This window comes from Canis lupus, chromosome 8 (genome assembly GCF_011100685.1).
Source record: "Canis lupus familiaris isolate Mischka breed German Shepherd chromosome 8, alternate assembly UU_Cfam_GSD_1.0, whole genome shotgun sequence".
Taxonomy (NCBI): domain Eukaryota; kingdom Metazoa; phylum Chordata; class Mammalia; order Carnivora; family Canidae; genus Canis; species Canis lupus.
The window spans coordinates 62411337-62435101 of NC_049229.1; the positions used below are offsets into that span (position 1 = coordinate 62411337).

The 23765-nt window shown below is 55.2% G+C and overlaps 1 protein-coding gene across 9 annotated transcripts in view; it reads right to left on the reverse strand.

Moving 5' to 3' along the window:
* Positions 1–10295: 10295 nt before the first annotated feature.
* GPR68 (G protein-coupled receptor 68) overlaps positions 10296–23765 on the reverse strand; it is a 28467-nt gene continuing 14997 nt past the window's right edge. For 3 of the 9 annotated variants that reach the window (XM_038545567.1, XM_038545564.1, XM_038545565.1), the window contains one exon: positions 10296–13604. In XM_038545567.1, coding sequence (XP_038401495.1) covers positions 12393–13475 — 1083 coding nt within the window. In that variant the 5' untranslated portion in view covers positions 13476–13604 and the 3' untranslated portion in view covers positions 10296–12392. The other 6 variants (XM_038545560.1, XM_038545563.1, XM_038545561.1 and 3 more) reach the window with 6 other exon arrangements.

Consider the following 23765-nt stretch of genomic DNA (forward strand, 5'->3'; position numbering starts at 1 on the left):
TCTACCTTTTCTCTGCCTAAATCCTGCAAGGCCATATTAAATGACCCCTTTTCTGTGAATTTTTCCCAAGCCAGGCCTCTCCTGAGTGCTCCCATCATCCTGTGAGCACCTCACTCTCTCCCCTGGTTGGGGGCTCTTTATTTTTTTTTTCTTTTCTTTTCTTCTCTCTTTTTTTTTTTTTTTTTTTTTGGCTCTGACACCTACAGTCCACCAGGTCCTTAATCAGTCCTCCTTCAGCCGAATGGAGCACTTGGGCAGGTTTCAGAGAAGAGCCAGTGACGTGGTGCCCAGCCTGGGGAATAGGCCCATTGGGGCTAGCTGACAGAGAAGGCAGGAGGCCAGAGGCTGGCTTGGGGGCGCCCTCCACGCAGAGGCGATGCCACACAGCCAGTGAGCCCCTCGGAGGACCAGCTCCCAGGCAGCATGAGGGACCCAGGTCAGCCACGTGGGAGGGCCAGGCCTTAAGGTCAGAAGTCCTGAAACAGCTCCCCAGGGTTAGAGCCAATCTCCCTGATGGTGGGTCACTAACAGGACGTAACCCAGCCCGTGTGGAGCAGGGGTTCTCAAACCTTAACTTGAATCAGCATCACCCGGAGGCTTATGAACCCTCAATGTGGCCCCTGCCTTCCCCGCCGAGTTCCCCGCCGAGTTTCTGATGAGTCTGCGCTGGAGCCCATCAATCTGTTTTTCTCACCAATTCCCAGGGGCCGCTGGTGCCACTGAGTGTGGGGCCCTTCTTGGAGACGAGTCCTGCTGCTTAGAGGCAGGGTGACGGACCCCATCACCTCTCCACTTCTATGATAGAATCTTTTTTTGTTGTAGGTGTTTCTAACTGGGGAGGCTATGCCTTGGCCTGTGCACGCTGTACATCCTAAACTCCTGTGAGGTCCACAGACCTTACCTAGCAAAGGCAGTTGGGTCCAGGAGCGCCTGGGGATGGGGACTGGGATCAGGCCCTTCTGTCGTTGCTGAGGTAACATACCCAGCAGGCCACGCCCACGGGAGGAAGGTTCAAGGCTAGGGGCGCAGGCCCAGCATCACTGCTGCCCTTCCGCAGCCTCACCCTAGGGGAGCCTCACCCTAGGGGAGCTCACCAGAAGATGTTGGCCCTTTGGTGTGTGGATTATTTTAGGCTGATTATTTTTTTAAAAAATCAAATAAACAAAAAACAGAAGGACTCCATGACTCTGCCATTCCCTTGGCCGCACCCACTGACGCAGGTTCCAGGCTCAAACCCTCTCTCCAGCCCTGGCTCCTCCCAGAGCCTAGAGCACCTTCTGGGGGAATTTCCCAGAGTCATTTGGATCCATTTGGATCGTGAGAAATTGGCATCAAAAGCCCTGACTTTATGTCTAAACCCCAGGCCCCAAATGACTTCCCCTGTGAGCTGCAGCTTTACCTGAGCTTCCCCTTCACCTGAGAGCAGGCAGGAGGTGACAGGGCTGCAAAGTCTGAGAAGAAACAGTGGAGGGAGCTGGGGTGTGTTGGCTGGAGCCCAGAAGAGTAGCCCCACTCCAGGCCTCACACCTGAAGGGGGGGAGGGAAGAGGGACCACTGCCCTAGGCCACCTGACAGACCAAAGCTGCCTGAGGGGCAGGGGTCACAAGAGCAGACTGAGGTTCAGTGAAAAGAAGAGTTTGCCTTCTTCAAGGAGGAGGAGGAGGAGGATGTGGGCCCAGTCAGGCCCGGGGAGGGGTTCCCGTGCTGAGTCAGCCTGGGCCCCCCCACCCCTCAGCCACTCCTAACCAGTCCAAAAAATCAGCTTTCCTGCAACCTATGGCCTCACTTTCACAGTCTGGTCCCCCAAAGGTCTTGATTACTACTTGCAACACCAGGAACCAGGTCTTCCGTGTCTGCTTTTCCAACAACCAGCAGAGGGAAACACAGCGCTTGGTAAATTCTCGTGGAATGAATGAATAAGCGAACAAATGCATACATGAGTGGGTGGCTGGACGCAGGGCAGCAGTTTCCCAACTTCAAAGGCATGTGAATCACCTCTGGGGCATCTTAAATCACAGAGCACAAAGCCCACCCAGGAGTCCTGACTCAGTAGGCTGGAGGTGAGCTGGACAAGAGCATCCCCGACGTGTTCTGGGTGACCACATTCTGAGACCCTGCATTAGAGGCTTGGTCTGGGGAGAAGGGAATGCAATCTAAGGGCGGGAAGGTTCCTGAGCACTGAGCCTGGACACAGCAGCTCAGATGGGCCGAGTGGTTGGGATGAATCCCCAGGCAGCCAGTCGCTGAGGCCCAGAGCCCATCCAGAGCCCTGTCTCTCCCTCGGCTTCTCTGTCTCTTTCTCCCTCCTGAAACCATGTTTCTCTCCAACACCTCTCTGGATTGATGTTATAGCCACTTTACAGATGAGGGAGCTGGGATTCCAGCAGGTGGTGGGGGCAGGGATGGTTTGCCCAACACACCCAGACCAGGGGGGCACTGGGACCTCTGACTCCATTCTCTGGGCTCTTTCCATGGCTCAGAGGTTTCCTGGTCCCTGGTGAATGCTAGAGTGCCACAGGGGAGTGGGGGGGACTAGAGCGGCTCAAGTGACATTTTCAGAGGAAATGGTCTGCCCCCGTGGGGCCCAGAGGGCCTTCTGTGCTTTCTTTGCATTTCCTGGATCTGAATTGGAAACATTCACTCAGGGGGCTGCCTCACACATGATTCCTGATTCACGGACACAAAGGAATGAACCCGCCCAAACAAATGCACACAACCCAAGCGCTTACCCGCCAGGGATGGAAAATTCTCCTTTCAGGTTTCTACACAGTCCATCATAAATACATTAATAATGCATCACCCTTGTGAGGAAAAGAGAAGGGAACATTTTCAAAGCAAAAGTGTGTTGAGCCCCTGAGCCCCTCCTCTGGGCCAAGCTAGGTTTGCTGTGGGAGACGATGGGGGATCAGATCCAGGCCCTGGGTGGGGAGCTCAGGATCCACTGGGGTTGGGGCAGGACACAGGAAAGGATGGAAGTGTGCAGAGCAAGCTGCTGTAGGGACAGCGAACAGGCATTTAGCTCACCTCAAGGAAGGCTGCCTGGAGGAGGTGACTCTAAGCTGGGTCCTGGAGGGCAAGTAGGATGTAAGTAACCAGGTAACAAAGGGTGGGAAGGATCTTCCAGGCAGCAAGACTCACATAAGCAAAGGTGCAGGCATATGAAGCCATGCAGCATGCAGGAGGAAGAACTGCAATCGTCGTACTAGAATTCCACACGTCACTCACTGGGCATCCCTGAGCCCCGGAGCAATTCTGGGCAGAGTTGTGGCCTGGGCAGCCAGTGCGCCCTGATTGCTGAAGGGGTGAGGGATGTCCCTCATCTCTGCTCTGTAAGTTGCTTACAAGCAGGGCCTCCCATGTTGAGGGACAATTCTTAGGCATCTGATCTGATCATGACTGTGGAAGGTGTGGGTACCATGCTGAGGAGCCCGGGGAGGTGGCCACCAACATCTAGGGCACACTCTGCCCACTGTGGCTCTTTGCTGTGCCCAGGATGTTTGTCTGAGGGCAGAGCAAATGGCTGGAGAGCATTCCCCAGACTTTGTCAGGGGCTAAGAGCTGATTGATGACACTTTACAGGAGGGACTAAGGGATGGATGGATGGATGGATGGATGGATGGATGGATGGATGTATAGGTGGATGCATGGATGGATGGGTGGATGGATGGGTGGGTGGATGGATAGATGGATGGGTGGAGGGATGGGTGGATGGATGGATGGATGGATATGTGGATGGATAATGCAGAGAGACAGGAACATGGCTTTATCCTGGGTTCCCATTCTCTTCTAGCACTTCCATTCCACTCCACTTTCTTTCCTAGCCTTTTAAAATTGAGCTACATAGAATAAAGAGGTGCATACACCGTACGTGGACAATAGATGAGTTTTTACATATGTGCACATCCATGCAGCTACTGCCAAGATCATGCTGCAGTTCTAACTTCCGAGAAGGCCTCGTTCTCCAGTCCCACTTTGAAGAGCACCAGCACCTGCCCGTGATTATCAGCCTGCCATGCTCCCGCGTCAACCACGGAGACCACCCACACACTCAGCCTCTAAGCCCAGAAGTCATCCGGGGCCTCTGTCCCTACTCACAACACACTGGACCCCAAGCCCTGGCCGCTCTGTCTCACTTCAGGCCTCTGTCCCTCCTCTCATGTCACACTGTCTCAGCCTGGGCTGGTGTCACAGCCTCCAGGTCCATTCTCTCCCTCTGCCGCCACCTCCACTAGCTGGGGTCTCCTTGAAGACCATGTGGTCATTCCGTGACTCCTAGAAATTTGCAGGTGGGCACCATTGGCCAGATTGCTCCCTGGGGCTCTTCGTAGAGGCTGAGTGCCAGCTCCCTGGGGCTCTTCCTACACTGCTGACTGGTCACTTGCAGCCTGACACCCCCAAGGCCCTCCCCAGGACCCCGAAGGATGGGAATGGTGCCAGCAGGCAGTGTGCTGGGAGGAAATGCTCCCGCACTAACTCCCGGGTCCCAGAAACATTCCCCTATAAAGGGAGGATATGACCCAAGAGAGGAAGAAATGGAAAATAAAACCCAGACAAAGGGCAGGAAATGGCATTGTGGGCAGGTGAGCAAAGAGATGCCAGGAAATGCCCTAGGGTGGCCCTCGAACCATGGCCCCCAGGGCATTATGGAAATGCAGGCTCTCGGGCCAGCTGGGGGTAGACAGTTCCCATGTGACCTTTGCCAGTACTTTCTGTGCTGTTCAGACAAGTTTTCAGCGAGTGCTCCTCACCGCCCCTGGCTTGGGGCTCATTCCTGCTCTTTTGTCACCTGTAGTCCTAGCTGCTCCTCCTCCGGAAAGTCTTACTTGAGCCATTCTGATAAACGAGGTTGGAGCCCCTGCTCTACACTGTGATCCCCACGGACTGTGTCTGCCTCATCAGCCACCTAGACTGTGACCACCACCCCCCCCCCGGGGCAGGGACTGCGTCACATTCCCACCGCATCCCTGGTTCGGGGCCTGGCACACAGCAGGTGCTCAAGAAAACTTTGATGGGCAATGGAATGAATGAGCAAGGACCCGGGGAGGAAGGCGAGAGCCCTTCTCAGACCCGTCCTAACCTTCCTGTTGTAGAGTCCTTCGTCTCGGCACCGTCCCCCTCCTCTGCTGGTGGAGGAGGAGGGAGAGGATGCGCTTCACCTTGGCCCCTTGGACTCCATCCCCTCTCCTCGTGTCTTCACCTAAGACCCACCTTCCTCAGGGGGACCAGAACTTTTCAGCCAGAGAGACATGCATGGTGGATGAGTGGACAAGTGGTTCTTTGGGACCTTTCAGTGGGAGAGAGGAGGAGAATCAAATCACTTAAAAAAAACATAATAATAATAATCAGCAAGTATGTCAAAGGAAACAAGCTTTGGGCTAAAGGCCAGGGGAGGGCACCCAGCCCTGCTAGTAACAACTCACCTCATTTCATGAGCACCTGCTGTGTGCCAAGGACCGCACTGGGTGCTTTCCTTGCATTCTCTCATGTAATCCTTACAACAAGCCGCTCAGGGGGCATTATTACTATTATTATCATGGACATCCCCATTATACAGATGAGGATGCTGAGGCGTGAAGAGGCTGCCAGGAAAGACCCAAGTCAGATCTGTGTGATCCCAAACCCAGCCTCCTGGGCCCCGGGTCGGGCTGCATCTTCCCCCTGGCTCTGCTCCCTACAGATGCTCCCGTGTCCACACCGGGCGATGTCGAGAGGACGGCTGCAGCAGGCGTGTGGACAGGCCCATGGAGGCTGGGGGCTCAGGGGAGTGGGAGCCCTTCTGGCAGTCAGGCCACTGGCACATGATGGGAGCTGAGCAGGGACCAGGGTGCAGGGAGTAGCTCACGCTGGACCCACAGAAGTGAATCTTCAGTGTTTTTAACAAACGCTAAATGTGGTTTTCTAAGAACCATATGTAGTTACAGGAGGGTGACTCACAAAAGAAGCACCCCAAACTGTTCCAAGTTGCTGCTTCTGAGCAGTGGGTTTGGGGCAGACGAGGCCCGACGTGATGCAGGACTTTTGTGATGAGTCTCTCAGGGGCATTCGCATGGCTAAAGCAAAATTTTATTTTGCTCTAAAAAGAGAGAGAGAGAGATTGCGCCCAAACATGCCTCCCGCGCTCATAATCGTGTGTCTGTCTCTCTTTTTCCTCCCCCTCCACTACTTCTGACTCTGTCCTCAACTTTTTTCCAGGAAGAAAAAATGCTGGGCATCCTGGTGTACCACAGAGTTTGGAGCGGGGTCCCCAGCAACGTGGGCATGGAGGTGGACAGGCTGCCCTTCCACACCACCCACGCCCAGGTCATCCAGAGGCTGGTGGATGTCACCCAGTGCGTGTGACTGTGCACACAGTGGCCATGCCTGGACCCCGGGGCGGGGAGTTCCCTGAGGACCCCCCGGTTTTCCCCCACGGCCTTGTGAAGAAGCACTGGCTCTGGGTGAGCCACGGCCGGGCCCCCGCAAGGCCCCTTCCTGGGACAGGTTAGTGCAGCTGATATGGACCAAGGTGAACATTTCTTTGGGGTTTCTGGTTTTTTCTTTTCTTTCCTAAGTTCCAAGAGGCCTTGATCTCCACCCTCCTCACCCTGGCGCCTTCAGGGCGCCCACATGGTTCTGCTCCGAGGGTTCTCTGACCAACCATTTGTGGGCACACCCGCAAAAAATATTGCTGGCCAGACAGACACAAGAGTAGGCATGACCAGGGCCGAGAATAATCCCCCAGGCTAATTAAGAAATGATAGAACGTTCAAATATGTAGTGTACATTTACAAAGCTCAGGACTTGACCACCACCATCAAAATATTTATACCTCTGAAATGCTCTTTTTCAAACAATGTTTTGTTTACTTGGGCCTTCAAACCTTACATTTATCACCATCACCTCCTGTCTGCCGCTCACCTCTGGTCACCCCCGTGGGTCCAGACACCCCTCCACCACAGAGCCAGACCCTACTCCTTGCTTCCTCCCCATGTGCTCAGACCCAGCCTGGAGCCGGCGGTTCTGGCCTCCCTGCCTAGGAGGGCAGCCAGGCTCCTGGAGCTGGGGGGTGGGTCGGGACCCTGTAGGGGCTCAGGTGGCTCCCAGGATCCTCTGGGACAGCTGTAGTCAGCTCACCCTTATCTCCTTTACCATCTTCCGCTGCACATTTCCCAAAAAATTAACAGCAGAGTCACTGACCACATCCCATTACACTCCCATGCTGCACCAGGACAGTGTCTTGTGCTAGTTCCCTGCTGAGTGATGGCTGACTCATCCAGATGGGGTAGTCCAGCTTCCCAGCTACAGCCCCAGACGCTTATTAGGCCTGCTTCATTTTATTTCCTCAAACACGTCTACTCCAGGGGCACCCCGGTGGCTCAGTCAGTAAAGTGTCTGCCTTCAGCTCAGGTCATGATCCGGGGTCCTGGAATCAAGTCCCACATGGGGCTCCCTGCTCAGCGAGGGTCCCGCTTCTCCCTCTCCCTCTGCTGCTCCCCCTGCTTGTGCTCTCTTGCTGTCTCTCGAATCAATAAATAAAATCTTAAAAAAACAAAAACAAAAACAAACATGTCTACTTCAGTTCTTGAAGGGGAATTAGTTGTAAAGCACGGAACACATGCTACTTTAAGTTGCCTACTCCACTGCAGAAGTTAAAGTTAAGTATCAGTAAGCAATCTGGGATTAATTTCCAGTGCTCCCTACACAGGGGCACAGCCTAGCCCCTGGCCGGAAATAGCTGGGGTGGGGACTGTCCAGACTTTCTCTTGTCATTCGGGCGAGGAGCCCCCACCTACAGGTCTGTGCTTCAGCTGGCGTGGGCTCAGGGCTGACATGCTCATGGCAAGATAAGCTCCCAGTCCGTCCATCTGCAACTTCTCACAGCTCCCCGAGCCCCTCCCGGCTCTCAGCTTCACGGGCCAGTCATCCTCCAAGGATATATTCGTCCCTGATTGGCGACTGCAGAGCTCCATGGAACGGGGGCCCTCTGAGAACGTCCCTGGCATTTCTGAAGTCTCCATGGCTAGGAGAGAGAAAACCTCACCTTGGTAAAGCTGCCATCACACTTCTGATTCATATTTTGGGGAAAGACGCTAATGGGCCTTTGGTTTTGCAATAGTAATAACAGAGCTCCGCTCTGGCCTGGAGCAGTTGAAGGCATGACTGTGTCATAGGTTATCTGCACTGTGGCTAGGAGGTTATGGGGAGATGATGAAGTTGTTTGGGAAAGAGCCTGAGACCCGGGGGGAGCCCAGAGAAGGCTGAGAATGAGGGTCCTAGCTCTGGAGTGAGGCATCTACACCCCCTGGCCCTGCAGGGAGGAAGGGGCAAGGATGCAAGAAAGCCAAGAGTAGACTCCTTAGCAGGGTCCAGCCCAGGGACCACTGGAGCGCTGGGTTCCACAATCTAGTTTTCATGTGTTTCTGTTCCACAGGATGATTCCGGGTGAAGCCTTTAGTAAAGTTCTGCTCACATTCGTCCCAGTCTCGGCAGTGTTTTGAATGAAGAGCCTGTGTCGTCTGGGGTGGCATGGACAGCAGGGATAGCAGCCACTTCCAGAGTTGGCCGTAAATGCCCCAAGAGATTTTCTTTGTGCCGCTTCCCCTACCTGTGTGGATGGAAGGAGAAGACCTCAAGATGCTGGAATCTCTTGATGGAATGATCCTAAATCACTGCCATTACTTGGATGAAGACTTGGCAGAATGAGCAGCCTCTCATTGGACTTTGCATGAACAGGAGACAAATTGTTCTTGTTCGAAGGCACTGTGATCTGAGGGGGGTATATTCATGACTACGGTATAATGCGGCGTTGTCTAATACAAGCTTGGAAGGGTTAATACTGAGAAGGAGTCTAAGAAAACCGTCTTTAGATGCCAGTACCTGAAGGACCATGTGCCCCAGAGACACAGTTCATGTCCTCTAAAGGCCGGTGGGGAAACTGGTTCTGCTTTGTAGTTAGGAGTTAGGATTTTCTCCCCGATCCTGGAATGACTTCTCTTGGGTAGGAGCAAACTGGTGTCATTGGTGGTATTTGTTTGGAAACTGGATCATCATTTGGGGGTGGGGGTGGGGATATACCTGGGATAAGTTAGCGGAGAGAAAATTGGATCTCATGACCTCTATGGTACACTCCAGCACTGATGTCTAATGTCTGATCTAGCAGTGTCCTGAGAATTGTTGAGTTAAAGCTGATGGAATTGAAATCCTACCATTTCTCCAGGTTATTAGGTACCATTGTGACCTCGGGGTGGGTGCCAGCCAACGCTGTTGTCTTGCTAGGTGAATTCCAGGAATGGAGGTGGCAGGGATCACCAGCTTCAAGAAGTAGGTTTTTCAGAAAAGCACTGAACCAAGTGGACTACCTTCTGGCTCGCTTGGTCATATCAGTCAGAGGAAAGCAGCAGATGGGGATGTATTCTGTGCTGAAAATTTCTCCCACTCTTGTCTGGCCAACCCACAGACCAGTGTATATAAACAGGAAGATGAGCCCTCCTCTTGCTAAGCAACACTGGTGAATAAGAAAGGAATCTAATGACTCTGTCACCTTCCTTCCAAACCAGATGGGCCGTTTCGTCCATCCATTCTCTCGGGGGAGAAAGGAGGCTTAATCCCCAGTGATGTCCTCATTTAGTCTGTTTGGAAGAAGGATCAATTCTTGCAGAATACTTCAGGACTCCGGAATCTGACCCAGGGAAGGATTAAGTAACCCAAACCAAATTTACGTTTTAACATGATGCAGTTGATCTTGAGCAATAAACATGTAGCCTGTCCCTGTCAAGAAGATGCTAAAACCTAAAAGGGCTGGTCAACGAATGTGACTCTCCCCAGACAAAGCCCAAGCAGAGAGGACAGCCCCAAGAGATGACTCCAACACGTCTTTCTAGTTTGGCAATCTTCCCTAACGAGGAGGGTGGAGGGTCTGATCAAGCCTTTTCTCATCATGTGGAACAGGGACCTGGGAGGAGATAGGGCTCAGAGGGTGTGATAGTCTCCTGATCACAGGGCTGGGCTCTGTCCTCAAAAGGAAGGGGGCTGAATTAAGTCCCAGAGTGGATCTGCAACAATGTGCTAAAGAGCTAAAGATACTTGATTGAGTCTCAAGAGGAGGGAGAGAAAACCCAACTTCACTGGAGGGCTTCATTCTTTTTGGTTACTGCTGGGTAACCAAGGCCAAATACCCTAATTTCTCTGTTTGAGTTTTCCCTAAGAAAGCCAATCCCTGGAACTTCCTGACTCTGTTGGGTATTTCACAGAGCCCTCTAGATCCCCCTGGTGTTGAAAGACCCCCCTTCCCCATAAGGACTGCAGCACACTCCAGCTGTGGCTGGTTACTTTACTTTATTTGCAGACTCAAGTTTGCTACATAAATCCATTGCACAGTCCAACACACACATACTTGGCATAAAAGAGAGGACAATACAAAAATACAACTCTTGATAGGAAAAGAAACCACCCTCAGCTCATCCCAGTCCATCCCAATGGGGACACCCACGTTTAAGGTCAAAATAGGGGGAAATTTGGGATGAGGAGGCATGGAGGCCTCAACCAGTACCATTGCCCCACTCGGATTCTGAGCTGGGGCTGGGTAGACTTTCCTTGGCAGTGTGGCCATTTCGGCCACCTTCAGATCCGGTCACTTCCTTCTCCAGGAAGGGGAAGAGAAGCTCCTCGGGTTATGGTTGGCTCTCCATAAGGAGCTAGAGTAGGGCTACCCACTCAAAGCCAAAGCCGCTTCCCTGGGCACATCCAGCCTCTCGGTACTTCTCATTGGAGGGTAAGAGACTCTGGATAACTCTACCTTTTAGAGAAGGATGGGGGTAGAGGGGAAGAGAGATTCAAGAAGATGTTCCCCTTGGCCTTCCTTTCAGGAGATTCCAGAAATGTTCTGTGGACACCAGCTGGTATCTCCTGATCCCTGGCCCCTCCCAAGGCTCGAGTCCACCTAGCCCCTTGGGCATGGGTGGCTTGAATCCCAGAACTCGGAGGGAAGTCAGAGCTGGCCCCAGCCCGCCCACCAGGAAATCTGAAGGGCTAGCACTTTCCACAAAGGTGGACAGATCCTTGGAGCAACAGGAAGTTCTTCTGGTTGTTGGTATGTTCACCAGGGTGGAGGCTCAACGCCGTCAGGCACAAAGTTGTGGGAGAGATGAGCCCGCGCTGAGCCTTCCAGGACAGAACAAAAGATGGCAGTCAGTCCCCTGGGCTACAGGTGGCCCCACGGGCCCACTCTCACTCTCCAGGTGGTGAGGAGGGCCCCTGGCAGAGGGGCAGCGCTGGAGGACCAAGGAGGGAGGGCAAGCCCAGAGCCACCTCCTCTCCTTGTCCCAGGGGCTATTAAACCACTGGGGAGCTTAACCCCAGGCCTCTGAGCTGAGAGATGCTGGAGAACGTGTCTCTGTTCTGTTTTGCTGTATGTGAGAACACGGAGAGAATGCCACGCGCCCCTCTGAACCGGCTCGACACTCCACAGGGTGTGTGGCAGGGGACAGAGGCAGGAACTAGGAGGGGGGGGGCAATGCTGCCAGCAGGCACATAACCCTCGCCTCAGTGTCATGGCACACAGCTGTCACGGAGACCCTGGCATTTTAACCATGAACACACTCACGTGCACACACGCATGTGCACACACACAGCGGCTTCCGTGTCCAGTGCTTCTGGGCAGATGGAAACGGAAAACTCATTAGACTGTGTGTTGGGAACTCCGTGAGACACGCTGGCTTTAGGCCTCTACCCTGAGCTTTCAGTACTGGCTGTTTAAAAGGCCCACAGGCATGGCCCCAGGGCGCCCCGGGATCTGTCTTCCATTAGTTCCCGGGCCTGGGGGATCCGCTCAACTCTCTCCTGGAGCTGGGCACGTCCTCTCCCGTCACTCCCTGCACTGTCCCCCCCACGCAGTGCCAGGGCCCGAACGCCTCCCCACCTCCCTTCCCATGCCACCCCCGCCTGGTCAGCTTTCCGCAGAGGACTGGGGCCCACATGTTAACGACCGTACAGCCACATGTGTCACGTCCTCGGGAAGCTCCAGGGCGTCTGCACAGGCGTCATCCGTGACGATGGCACTGGCAGGTCCCGGCAGGTGCGCACCCGGGTACCCGCTCCCATCTCCCGGTCCCCACCCTTCACGTCCTCACTCTGCACACGCACCCCTTCCCCAGCTTCTCCTGGAGAACCTCCCGGAGGTGACAGTTCACTGTCTTCCCCTCCCCAGAGGCCCAGCAACACCCGGGAGCCCACGGGGCCCACCCCGCGCCCCCGGGCTCAGCAAGCCGCAGCAGGCTCCCTGGGACCAGAGGGGTCTCGCCGCGGCCCAGGCCCACCATCCCCCGCAGCGGAAAGAGGCTCTGGCTCCCGGCCGAGCGGCGCGGGTGGTGCCAGCACGGGCCCCACGGGGCCCCCGACGGTGGGCCACCCCCCGGCTAGGCCAAGCCGCCCACGGGGGACCCCCCGACTCCGGGCGAGTTCGGGGTCTGGAAGGTCGAGTGGAGCCTGGCCAGCAGCTCGGGCTCATCGCTCTTCCCGGAGGCGTCGGGGGCGCCCAGCGGGTAGGCCTCCCCGGCCCGGCCGGGCCCGGCGCAGCTGAGGAAGGCCAGGCAGGCCCCGCGGAGGCGGCCCAGGTCCCGGTGCGTGGACTCGCTGACGAAGCAGTAGAGCACGGGGTCGGCCACGCAGTTGAAGCTGGTGAGAAGCAGGGAGAAGTGGTAGGCGTTGAAGACGGCCCTGGCGAACTGGCAGCTGGCCTCCCAGAGGCTGCGCACGAGCAGCAGCGCGTGGTAGGGCAGGAAGCAGGCCAGGAAGATGACCACGGTGCTGAGCACCAGCCGCTGGATCTGGTCCTTGCGGCTCTTCTGGGTGCCGTGGCTGCGGCGCACGGCGCGCAGGATGCCGCGGTAGGCGGCCAGCAGCAGGCCCAGCGGGAACAGGAAGCCCACCAGGAAGCGGTAGTAGTTGATGCCGCGCTGCCAGGGCTCCAGCGGGTAGTGCTCGAAGCAGACGCGGTGCCGGTCCTCGTCCTCCACCACCTCCTTGTGCATCAGGAAGTACACGCTGGTCAGCAGCTCCTTGGCCCAGATGAGCGCGCTCACGCCCGCGGCCGCCTTGAGGGTGCGGAACTGGTGGAAGCGGAACGGGTGCGCCACGGCCAGGTAGCGGTCGATGGAGATGCAGCAGAGGAAGCCCACGCTGATGTAGATGTTCTCGTAGAGGAGGATGCCGCACACCTGGCAGGACAGGTCCCCGTGCGACCAGTGGTCGTGCTGCAGCACGTACTGCAGCCAGAAGGGGAGCGAGCAGATGTAGAAGAGGTCGGCCAGCGTCAGGTTGCACAGGTACACGCCCAGCTCGTTCCGGGCCTTGATCTGCAGGTAGCCGAAGTAGAGCGACAGGCAGTTGGCCGGGAAGCCCACCACCAGCACCGCCACGTAGACCACCGGGGCCAGCGTCTGGTGGATGGTGTGGTCGATGGTGCACAGGGAGTTGTTCTCGGCGGTGGAGTTCCCCATCTTCGGGCCTCGGGGGCCTCCCCGCTCAGGGGCTCAGGGACCGGCCCGGGGCTCGACTGCCATCGTGTTCAGAGGCTGCGGCTGGAGCTGGGCAAAGGCTGGGCCTCCTCGGCGGTGGGTGACCAGCCCCTGAAAGGTAAAGGCAGGGGAGGCTCAGGATACGTAAGGGCAGCTACCATTATGTAGCACCTGCTGTGGGTCAGGTGCTGTTCTCAGGGTCTCCCTTAATTGAGAAGATGGACCAACGCCAACCCAGCTAGACTGTCCGGTTCACGGTCTTGGTCACACACTAAGACACTCAACCATGGTTTTTGCCTCCCTAACCCTCTTCCCCAGCTCCCCATCCCTTATTCATTTCCCCCGGTCTCTCAGGGCAGCGAGCAAGGCTGGGAGCTCTTGGGAGCACAGACTCCTCCCGGGCCCCCTCTCTCCACGCGACGCTCCAGGTAAGATCAATCTCAAGCCACACACACAGTGAGGGCCCCAGCCACTCTCCCTGCCACCACACTAGGCATCATTCACATTTTTCCTACTTGCTCCCAGGAACACTGAGGCCACAGTCCCTTCTGGGGGCCTTTCCAGACAGCCCCAAAGAGGCCCAACCTTGCCTTGTCCTGTGGTGCTCTGGCAAGACACAAAGACCGTGCTTCCCATGGGGCATTGCCTCGATTCTGGGGCGCTCCTCAGGAGGTGCCGCTTCACAACCTGTCCGTCGAATTGAGGACCCAAGGCGAGGTCCTCAGACACGAGCACCCGGCCGGGGTGAGCCCTGTCCAGGCTGTGCACATGGTTCCCCCTCTCTGAGTGCCACATCCTCGTCTGTGATGTGGGCGTGGAAACACCTGCCCTTGGGTCAGTGTCAGGGCCCCATAAAAGGATGGATGCCAAAGTCACAGCATTGTCTTGCTAGAGGCAAAGAGGCAGGGGAAGAGACGGTGGTCTTACACTCGTGAGAAGTTCACGTTGTCAAGAATTTAACAAAGAGAAGGCGCCTGCTATGTATACAGGTACGTCTGAACAAGACAAAATAAAGATTTCTGTTGTAAGTCCTCATTAGAAATTAGTCTATCAAAATGAAAGCCCTAAGCTACTTTTTTTTAAAGAGTTTTATTTATTTATGAGAGCGAGCGGGAGAGACAGAGAGAGAGAGAGAGTGCATGAGCAGGGGCAAGGGCAGAGCGAGAAGCAGACTCCCTGCTGAGCAGGGAGCCTGACTCGGGGCTTGACTCCAGGACCCCGGGATCACGACCTTAGCTCAAGGCAGCCGCCTAACCGCCTGAGCCACCCAGGCACCCCCTAAGCTACTCTATTGATTGAACCTTCTGGCTCCACTGAAAAATCTCACTGCATCTAAATCAGGACTTTTCAATTTTTCTATTTAAGAATCATCCTCCCAGCGGGCCTCATTAAACACTTTGCTCCCCCTGACCGCCTCCTTTCCATGAAATTTTAATGCCCTAGACACACGACACACCTGTTTACGTGCTGTGGCCCTTTGAAGGGTGACACATCATTGTAATAGCTAAGATTCTCCTCACCCCACCCACGAACCAACGTCACCCCCCTGCCTTCAGAATGTACAGTCTCCACGGTCGCAAATTCTGAATTCCAAGAGGCCGAGGCCACATGTGCCTCCAACAGTGCCTGGCTCTTCACGGGCACCCTCAAACACTTCTGGAATGAATGAGTGATTGCCACTTCCCCATTTGACAGGTGAGGAAACCAAGGTTGCCCAGAGCCAGACTGAGGGAGGAAGCATATGCATTAGAAATCAGGCCCGGGGCTCCCGGGTGGCTCAGCAGTTGAGCGTTTGCCTCTGGCTCAGGGAGTGATCCTGGGGTCCTGGGATCGAGTCCCACATCGGGTTCCCCACAAGAAGCCTGCTTCTCCCTCTGCCTGTGTCTCTGCCTCTTTCTCTGTGTGTCTCATGAATAAATAAAATCTTTAAGAGAAAAAAATAAAGAAACCAGGTTTCCTTGCTCCAGGTCCAATCTCCCCCTGCCCCTGCCAGCCAGTCCCCCCACCTGAGACTCACTCCCAACCTCTCAGCCTCAAGAAGTAGAGGCCTCCCAGTGGGGCTCAGCTCTCCTCCTCCCCAGGACACAGCCTGGGGTCTCAGTGATGGTGGTGGGGGGAGTGCTTCTTCTTGTTCTTAATTGTGGTTAAATCTATATAACAAAAAAAAAATCTATATAACATAAAATTCACCACATTAATCATTTTTAGGTGCCCAGGTCAGCGATGCAAAGGACCTTCAGACTTGTGCAACGAGCACCACTAGCAGCCTCCAGGACACTCCCTTCTTCCCAAACTGAAACTCCGTCCCATTTAAACACTAAGTCCCCATCCTCCTCTGCTCCCCAGTTCCTGGCACCCACCTCTCAACTCTCCATTTCTGGGAATCTGACTATTCTAGGGACCTTGTATAAGGGAAACAGTTCCAGGCTCGTCTTTTTGTGACAGGCTTATTCCACTTAGCGAAGAAATGTCCTCGAGATTCATTCATGTTGCAACATATCACAGAAGTTCCTTCCTTTCTAAGACTCAATAAGATTCTATTGCAAGTATTTACCATATTTTGTTTTTCCATTCATTAGTCGATGGACACTCGAGTTGTTTCTACCCTACTTATTGACTATTGTGAATAATGCTGCTATGGACATGGAAGGTTGGTATCTATTTGCGTCCCTGCTTTCAGTTCTTTTGGGTAGATACCCAGAAGTGGAATAACTGGATCATATGGTAGTTCTATTTTTAATTTTTTGAGGAACTGCTATTCTGTTTTCCACAGCAGCTGCACCATTTTACATTCCCATCAACAGCGCACAAGGGCATTTTCTTGTTTTTTGGTTTTTTGCTTTTTGGGTTTGCTTATATGTTTTCATGGTGAGAGGAAGGGGAAAGGGGTGGCTGAGCCCCACAACCCCAAAACTCTGCAAGCAGCCCAGCGCATCAAACTTCGGCTGCACTCACCTTCCACTCACCACCCCTCCTATCCCTGCATCCCAAGCCCAACCCTGTGGGGCCAAACGGCTGGCTGGCTTCCATACGAGGAAGTAGAAGCCCACACAGGTCCCCGACAGTCCCCAGGAGCACCTGCCCAGGACAGCGCCTGTCTCTGCATTTATTTCAGGTGCTCTGCAGTCCAGATAAAGTCCACCCGCAAGATGATAAGATTCAGGGGATCGATCCCTGGGTGGCTCAGCGGTTTAGTGCCTGACTTCCGCCCAAGGTGTGATCCTGGAGACCTGGGATCGAGTCCCACATCGGGCTCCCTGCATGGAGCCTGCTTCTCCCTCTGCCTGTGTCTCTGCCTCTGTGTGTGTGTGTGTGTGTGTGTGTCTCATGAATAAATAAATAAAATCTTAAAAAAAGAAGAAGATAAGATCATTCATCAGCACAGACCCCCAGGTGCCAACAAAACAGGGCGAAGGGAGCCATAGCGGAAAAAAAAAAAACAGGTGCTCTCAGGTCTTAGGAATTCACTGAAAGTCACCAGGCTGAAGCCTATTGTTTACTAGCGGTGAGTGTACGTGGGGGGGGTGGGTGTTGCACCGTGGAACGTGGGGGTTGGGTGCCAGGGCAACAGCTTGTCCCTCTTTCCTAGGCCAGCAATAATCAAATTTGGGCAACCAAAGTCAAAAATAGTCAAGCCTGCAGGGCCAAGAAGAAACATTTACTATGTTTAGATTAAAGCACCTCCTACGTTTGCTTGTAGCAAGAAAAGAGGATTTGGGTGTTCCACAGCAGTGGTTTTCGAACTTGGGTGCTTCTGAGTCACCTGGAAGATTTGTTTAAAACAGATTATTGAGCCTCACCTTTAGAGTTTCCAAGTCAGTGGGTCTGGGGTGGGGCTGGGGAGTTTGCCTCACGCTCCTAGTGGTGTCGGGGCAGCTGGCCCACGGAGCCTGCGATTTGGCTCCTGGTAAGGGGCAGGGTAAGTGTCCAGATAACATGCATTCCCAAGCTGGGGAGCAGAGGTGCCTGAGAGGGAAACTGAAAACCTAGCAGAACCTTGTGGGCAGAGCCAGGATACAGACCATGGAAGGTCAGTAACCTGCTTCAGTCTCTCGAGAAATAGTGACCAGAACTGTCAGGGTACTTATGCCTCATATTTGCCAAATCTTTTATGGTTTACAGAGCATTTCATGTCTGCCCTCCCCTGTCTTCCCAACAGCCCTGTTCTTTCCCCCATTTTAGGGATGAGGAAACCAAGGCCCAGAGAGATGGGGTGGCTTGCCCAAGAGTCCAGTTTCTCTGTTTCTCCCACCCTCAGGTAGCCTCCAATCTCATAGAACAGGAGCTATCACCTGAGACAGGGTACGGTGGTGCCGTGAGCATCCCTCACACTCACATTTAATGTTGGCTTGTACTTTTCACTCCACGCACATCCTCTGTGGGACAGCATGCCCCTGTGGTTTCAACCCCATCTGTACTCTGATGACTCCCAGCAGGTGGATAGTGGACATAACTAGCATCCTGCTGCCTCACTGGACCTGCTCAGTGAGCCCCGCCCCCATCTCTACCTGCCCACAGGTATGGCTTTTTTGAATGGCTTTTGGCTTCTTTCCTCATCTTCATCCAAAGCATCTAATTAATTACTCAGTTCTAGCATTCTCAATTCCTAAATTTTTCCCCAACAGTCTCTTCCTCTTCTGTTCCCTCACCAATGCTCTAGATTGGCTTGGTCAGGAATTCATCCTCAGAATCAGTACAATGGCCTCCTATGGAACTTTCTGGCTCCCTCTTACTGCCCTTTAAGCCATCCTCTAAAATGCAAATCTAATGTAATCATTCCTACTTCAAATCCTTCAAAGGCTCTCCAACCTTCCATCCACCCATCCATGCATCCACCCAACCATCCATCCATCCATCCATCCATCCATCCATCCATCCACCCATTTATTCATTCACTTATCCATTCACACAACAGATACTTATTGAGTATCTGTTGCATGGAAGCCATTGCGCTAGACAGTCACTTAGTGTAACTCAAGTTGCTTTTCCTCTCCTGGGACAGTGGTGAAGACAGGTGAAACCAGCTCCCGAGGAGAGCATGGGATTTTAAGGGAGTTCATAGGAGGTACCCTGACCCAGCCAGAAAAGCCTTCCTGAGCAGCCAGTTAGGCTAAGACAGAAGAAGGGGGAAGGGCTGCTCAAGCAGAGGGGGGTTTTTGTCTGTGGAAACAATGTGTGCAACAGGCTGAATGTGAGAGAGGTAATTGGCACTTTTGGAGAACCGAGAGTAGCTTGGCATGACAGGGTCTAGGTAGAGTAGCTTGGCATGACAGGGTCTAGGTAGAGTAGCTTGGCATGACAGGGTCTAGGTAGGAGGAAGCAGGGCCAGAGAAGAGACAAGAACCTGGAGAAACTGACTACTATTTAGAAGGGAGGTAGGGTCGGGGAGCCCAGTCAGGGACAAATCTGAGATGTTCCTCAGCACTTGATCCTGAGGTCTCAAAAATTATTTATAGGTGGATGGAGAGGTGGAGAGGTAGGCAGGTGGGTGGGTAGGCAGACGGAGGGGCAGGTGGATGAGGGGGTAGATGGATAGATGAGTGAGTGAATGGACAGACAGATGGATGAATGGGTGAGTAGCTAGATGGGTGGCTTTGAGGTTGGGTGCTGGGACAGCAGGCATATCATTAATAGAAAAGTAAGAAAGAAGATTCATTGTGGCCTCCCCTCCAGCAGCCTGGCACCTGCTCTGGCCTCCGGAGCTGGTCAGAGACTCCAGCTTGATCACCCAGGTCTTTTTTTTTTTTTTTTTTAAGATTTTATTTATTCATTCATGAGAGACACAGAGAGAGAGAGAGAGGCAGAGGGAGAAGCAGGCTCCATGTGGGACTCGATCCTGGGTCTCCAGGATCATACCCTGGGCCAAAGGCAGACGCTAAACCGCTGAGCCACCCAGGGATCCCCAGATCACCCAGGTCTTATCATCACAGTCAGCCTCCCCTTCTACTGCTTCCCAAGGTACCCCCGGGTGGAAACTACGCCTTGCCAGGGGTGTCCTTTCTCAACCTGGTCCCCATAGGAAACCTGCTCCTCATAAATCAGGGGACACAGTGGGTGCAGAAGTGATATGTAAATGGAAAAACCCAGACAGAATGGCAGAGCCAAGCCACATCAGCAGAGAGCCTTCCGCTGGCCGGAGGCACTTGTGTGCACACGTTCTTTCCACACCACTCTCACCGGGGCTCATTTTACAGACAAAGAAACTGAGGCTCAGACAGGTGAACTGACCTGCATAGGACTCGAGTCATGATGGAGCAGGCCAGGTTTTGAACTCAGATGGGCCCAGGCTCTCTTCCGCGTCACACTCTCGTTCCGTCTGTCACGATTACCACTGAGCGCGAGTGTCACCGTCCACCTTGGGGCTTCTCCGAGCCCCAGTCCTCAGATGCCCCACGAACGCCCCGGGCTGAGGCCTGCGCTGGCCCCTCCGCCAGCAGAACCCCGTGTGCACCTGGTCCTGCAGATGCCCAAGCAGTGGGGGTCGGGGCAGAGAACCGACACAAGGGCCCCCGCATCCCCCCACCACCCCGAGCCTCATCATCAGGCTGAGAAGCCAGAGGCTGTATATGCAAGACAGCCCAACACCTGAAAGTGAATCTGGATACAGACGCGCCTCAGCACCATCTCCTGGGACTCTAACCACCAGGAGAGATCAGTCCCGGAAGGAAGGAAGCGCCCCCTGGACACCAGGCCAGTGTCGTGCGTTCCTGCCAGAGGGCGGAGGCGCCTGCCGCTGGCACTGAGCGGCCGTGTAGACGGTGATCTCATCCCCGCGTCTGTTCCGAGGGCCGCTCGCACGCACTTACCCACGAGCCCGGGTTTCCTGCAGGCCCAGCTTCCCTGCCCCTCGGCGCCCTTCCCGACGCACGTGGTCAGAGCCTCACACTTACCTCCCTCTGGGACAGCCCTCCTTCCCCCACCTTGCTCCCAAATAAATATCCTCCCTCCAGCAACAATGGCAGGGAGACAGTGTCACCTTTACAACCCTCGTAACTGCCTCCAAGGTGGGTGGCCCCGAAGCCAGTGGGGCTGGCACTGCCGTTCCTTGCGCAGAACCCGGTGGCTCAGGTTCCCACAGTAAGCTGGGTGGATCCAAATCCCGAACCTGGCACCACAGCACGAGTTGGTTCCCTTTTCAGCTCTTGTGACCACAAGCCACCATCAGAACCCACCTGACGTTGTAACCGAGCACGCACAGGCAGGGTGCACACGCAAGCACGCGGCCGGAGCAGCCGGAGAAACCAACTTCCCCGGAGCAGTACTCACCCTGCTACTTGCCGGGCACCCGGATCATCACTATTAGGTTTTCTAAAACGCGGATCGTTAGCTACTAAATGGGTTTGTCGACCCATTCATGAGTCATGCGCCTCCGTCTGAACACAGCTGGCACGATGCCCCGCCTGCTTAGCCTGCAGACCCCGGGAGGGCGGCCGGGAGGAGCAGGCAGGGAGCCTGCAGCCCAGCGGACCTGGGGCTTCTCTGTCCACCCGGCTCTGCCCTCAAACCTCCAACAGCCGGGCTCCCCGCAGCCGCTCCGGGAGGCCTGGGGGAGGAGACTGGACCCACCTTGCGGGGACTGGCGGACGCCCTGCAGCCGGCCTGGGCTTCCCCTCGGAGATTTTCCATAGACCACACCTCCCAGCCCGGGCTTAGAAAACCCCAGCTGGAGGCTGCCCGTTGGAGCCGAGGGAGAATCATGTGAACTCCGATCCGTATCAGGCTGGGCGGTTGCCGAGGAACACTCCCCAGCCAGGGATGGGAGCGGGGGAGTGCTCCCTCCACGTATCCTCCTCCCACGGGGGGCAGGGCGACCCCTCGCCGGATGGGGAAGCCTGAGTCAGAGGCAGGAGGCCCGGGGAGTGGGGGGGGATGCTGGAGGAGCCCACCCACCAGACCACCTTGAACACCCACAGGACACCAGCAGAGGGGCTGCGGGATGTTGAACCCCTGCCCCTGGGGTCCCTGCTTGAGCCGTTCAGGCAGCTGGAATCTACTGTGGACACTGGCAGCAACGCCGGGCCACGGGCAAGGGCAGGGGAAGATGATTTACACTCCCGTCCCCAGACTGGTTCCGCCGCGGAGAACCAACATGTGGGTCAGTGGGTCACACCTCACCTAAGAAAATACCTGGGAAGCTTACACAAACGAATCCCGCTGCCCCGGCCCTACCTCACAGGAATTAAATCACACTTTCTGGAGGCCAGGTGCGAGCACCAATGTTTTTAAAAGGTCTCGGGACAACTCCAGCGGGCAGCCAGGTGGAGGAGCACTCGATGTGGTGGGAAGGCAAGCTGGATCCTGTTCTGCAGGCCAGCAGAGCCAGGGCCCCAGAGGAAGGTTCTGGGCTAGGAATCAGGCAAGCGTCAGTGTTTGGAAGCAGCGTGGCCCAGAGCAGGGAGCCAGCAGGGCTCAGGCCTCGTGGGGTCCTCCATCTCTCAGGACCACATATAGAACTTTCTCAGTGCAGCTGAATTGAAAGGACCCTGGAGGTTACCCAGCTCAGCCCCCTCGTTTTACGAGCGGGGAAAGTCAGACACACACACAGACACACGAGGGGGCAAAGGCCCTAGGCCGGGGCCTTAAGCTAAAGGATAGAGCTGCCGTTCTCGAAACGTGCTGCTGACTTCCGGCACTGGGCTAGGTTGGTAGAGCTTCCTCCCTTGGACATCATCTTCTCGGAAGCTGCTCAGGGGAGGACTGCCGGAGCCAGAGAGCAAACATCCGCCAGTCATGGGGGTCCCCAAGCAAGTGCAGGTGCTCGCCCCAATGGGTGATCTGTGGGACTCACCCTCTCCGGAGGGTGGATCACTCTAGTCTTTCGGGGCGACTATATCGGTAGGGGTCTCAGGAAAAAAAATCCCCTTCTGTGGGGCCTGGGCCCTCCAAGCAAATGCTTCTATGTCAGCTGCTACAAGGCTGCACCTCATGATGGCGTGCTAGTGCGTGTGTAGACGCACATGCTCCCCAGCCGTGGAAGGTGGCTGGCATTCCCTCCTGTCGCAGGAAGGAACGGGTGGGTGACGAGTTCCCGGTCAACTTACTAGTGAGTGTCTGGCGACTGGCGGATGCCTCTAGCTGTCTCGATGGGGTGGTCCAGCCTAACAGGGCACACAGGCACAGACTGGCCACACCCGCAGGAACCACTGACCACACTGCACACCCTCCACCCCCCAGGACCCCTGCCCCAGGAGCTGCTCCCCTCTGCAAGCCATATGGACTGCATCTCACCTGGAGTGGGGAGCCTTCCTCTCTGCAGGGCCGGAGAGCCCCTCTTCCTCCCTGGAGGAGTTTGCGACTGCAGGTGGAGGGCTGGTGCTTACTCTAGATCAACTCAAATCAGCTGAGCCCACATCCTCTAAGACACCCACTCAGTAAGAGAAAAAAGGAGCCCATGCTGTGCTCTACTTTGGTGCCAAAATTTTCTCTTTAACCTAAAACAAGAAAGAAGGACTAGGAACTGTAATGACACCATGCATGGAGCAGCGGCCTGAGGGGTCCTCGGGATCCCATGACTTCGACTCCCCCAAACCTCACGAAATAGACCTACAACTAAGTACAAAGTAATGAGTTTGTAATAAAAACATGGCCTCAAGAGAGGCCTCTCCACCCCCCGTCCCCGTTCACACTTCCTGTTCTCAAGCCCAGAGTGGCAGTATCTTGTAGCAGCCACTGAGCAGAGCAGGGAATTAAGTGAAAGGCAAGGTTGCCTGAGCTCTGGGGGCACGGTGACCTCACAGGGGCTGCCAGAGTCCACCTTGGTGGCCCCTTCCGTCCGGAAAAGACATAGGGCCAAAGCGGTGCCAGGCCTGCCACCTGTCCCTCTCTCAGCCCTCCAAAACAACAGCCAGGAAGCACTGTGGGGCCCCTAGTAGAATGGAAACCTCCAGAACGTCAGTCTGAGCCCTGGGGATCCCTGTCTGCCCCCAGCATAGACCTCTACTCCGAGGACCTTGGCTCTGAAGGGCTGGTGGACTTTTCTGAGCCACAGGACCATAGGCCACAAGGCTCTTGGGCACCCACTTGCTCCTACAAGTCCAGGCAACCTGAAAATCAGATGGAGGACTGTGGAGTCCACCCTGGGCTGGTGGCCCCATGCAAGACCTCCAGTACATGGCAGCAAACCCAAGGGCACGGGATGAAGGATAAGAGCACAGGCTCTGGGCCAGACTGCACAGGTCCAATGGCACTGTCTGGCTATGGCTACGTGACCTTGAGAGATGGCACAGCTGCTGACCAATGGCCTTCTATGAGAACCAAAGGAGATGAGGTCCC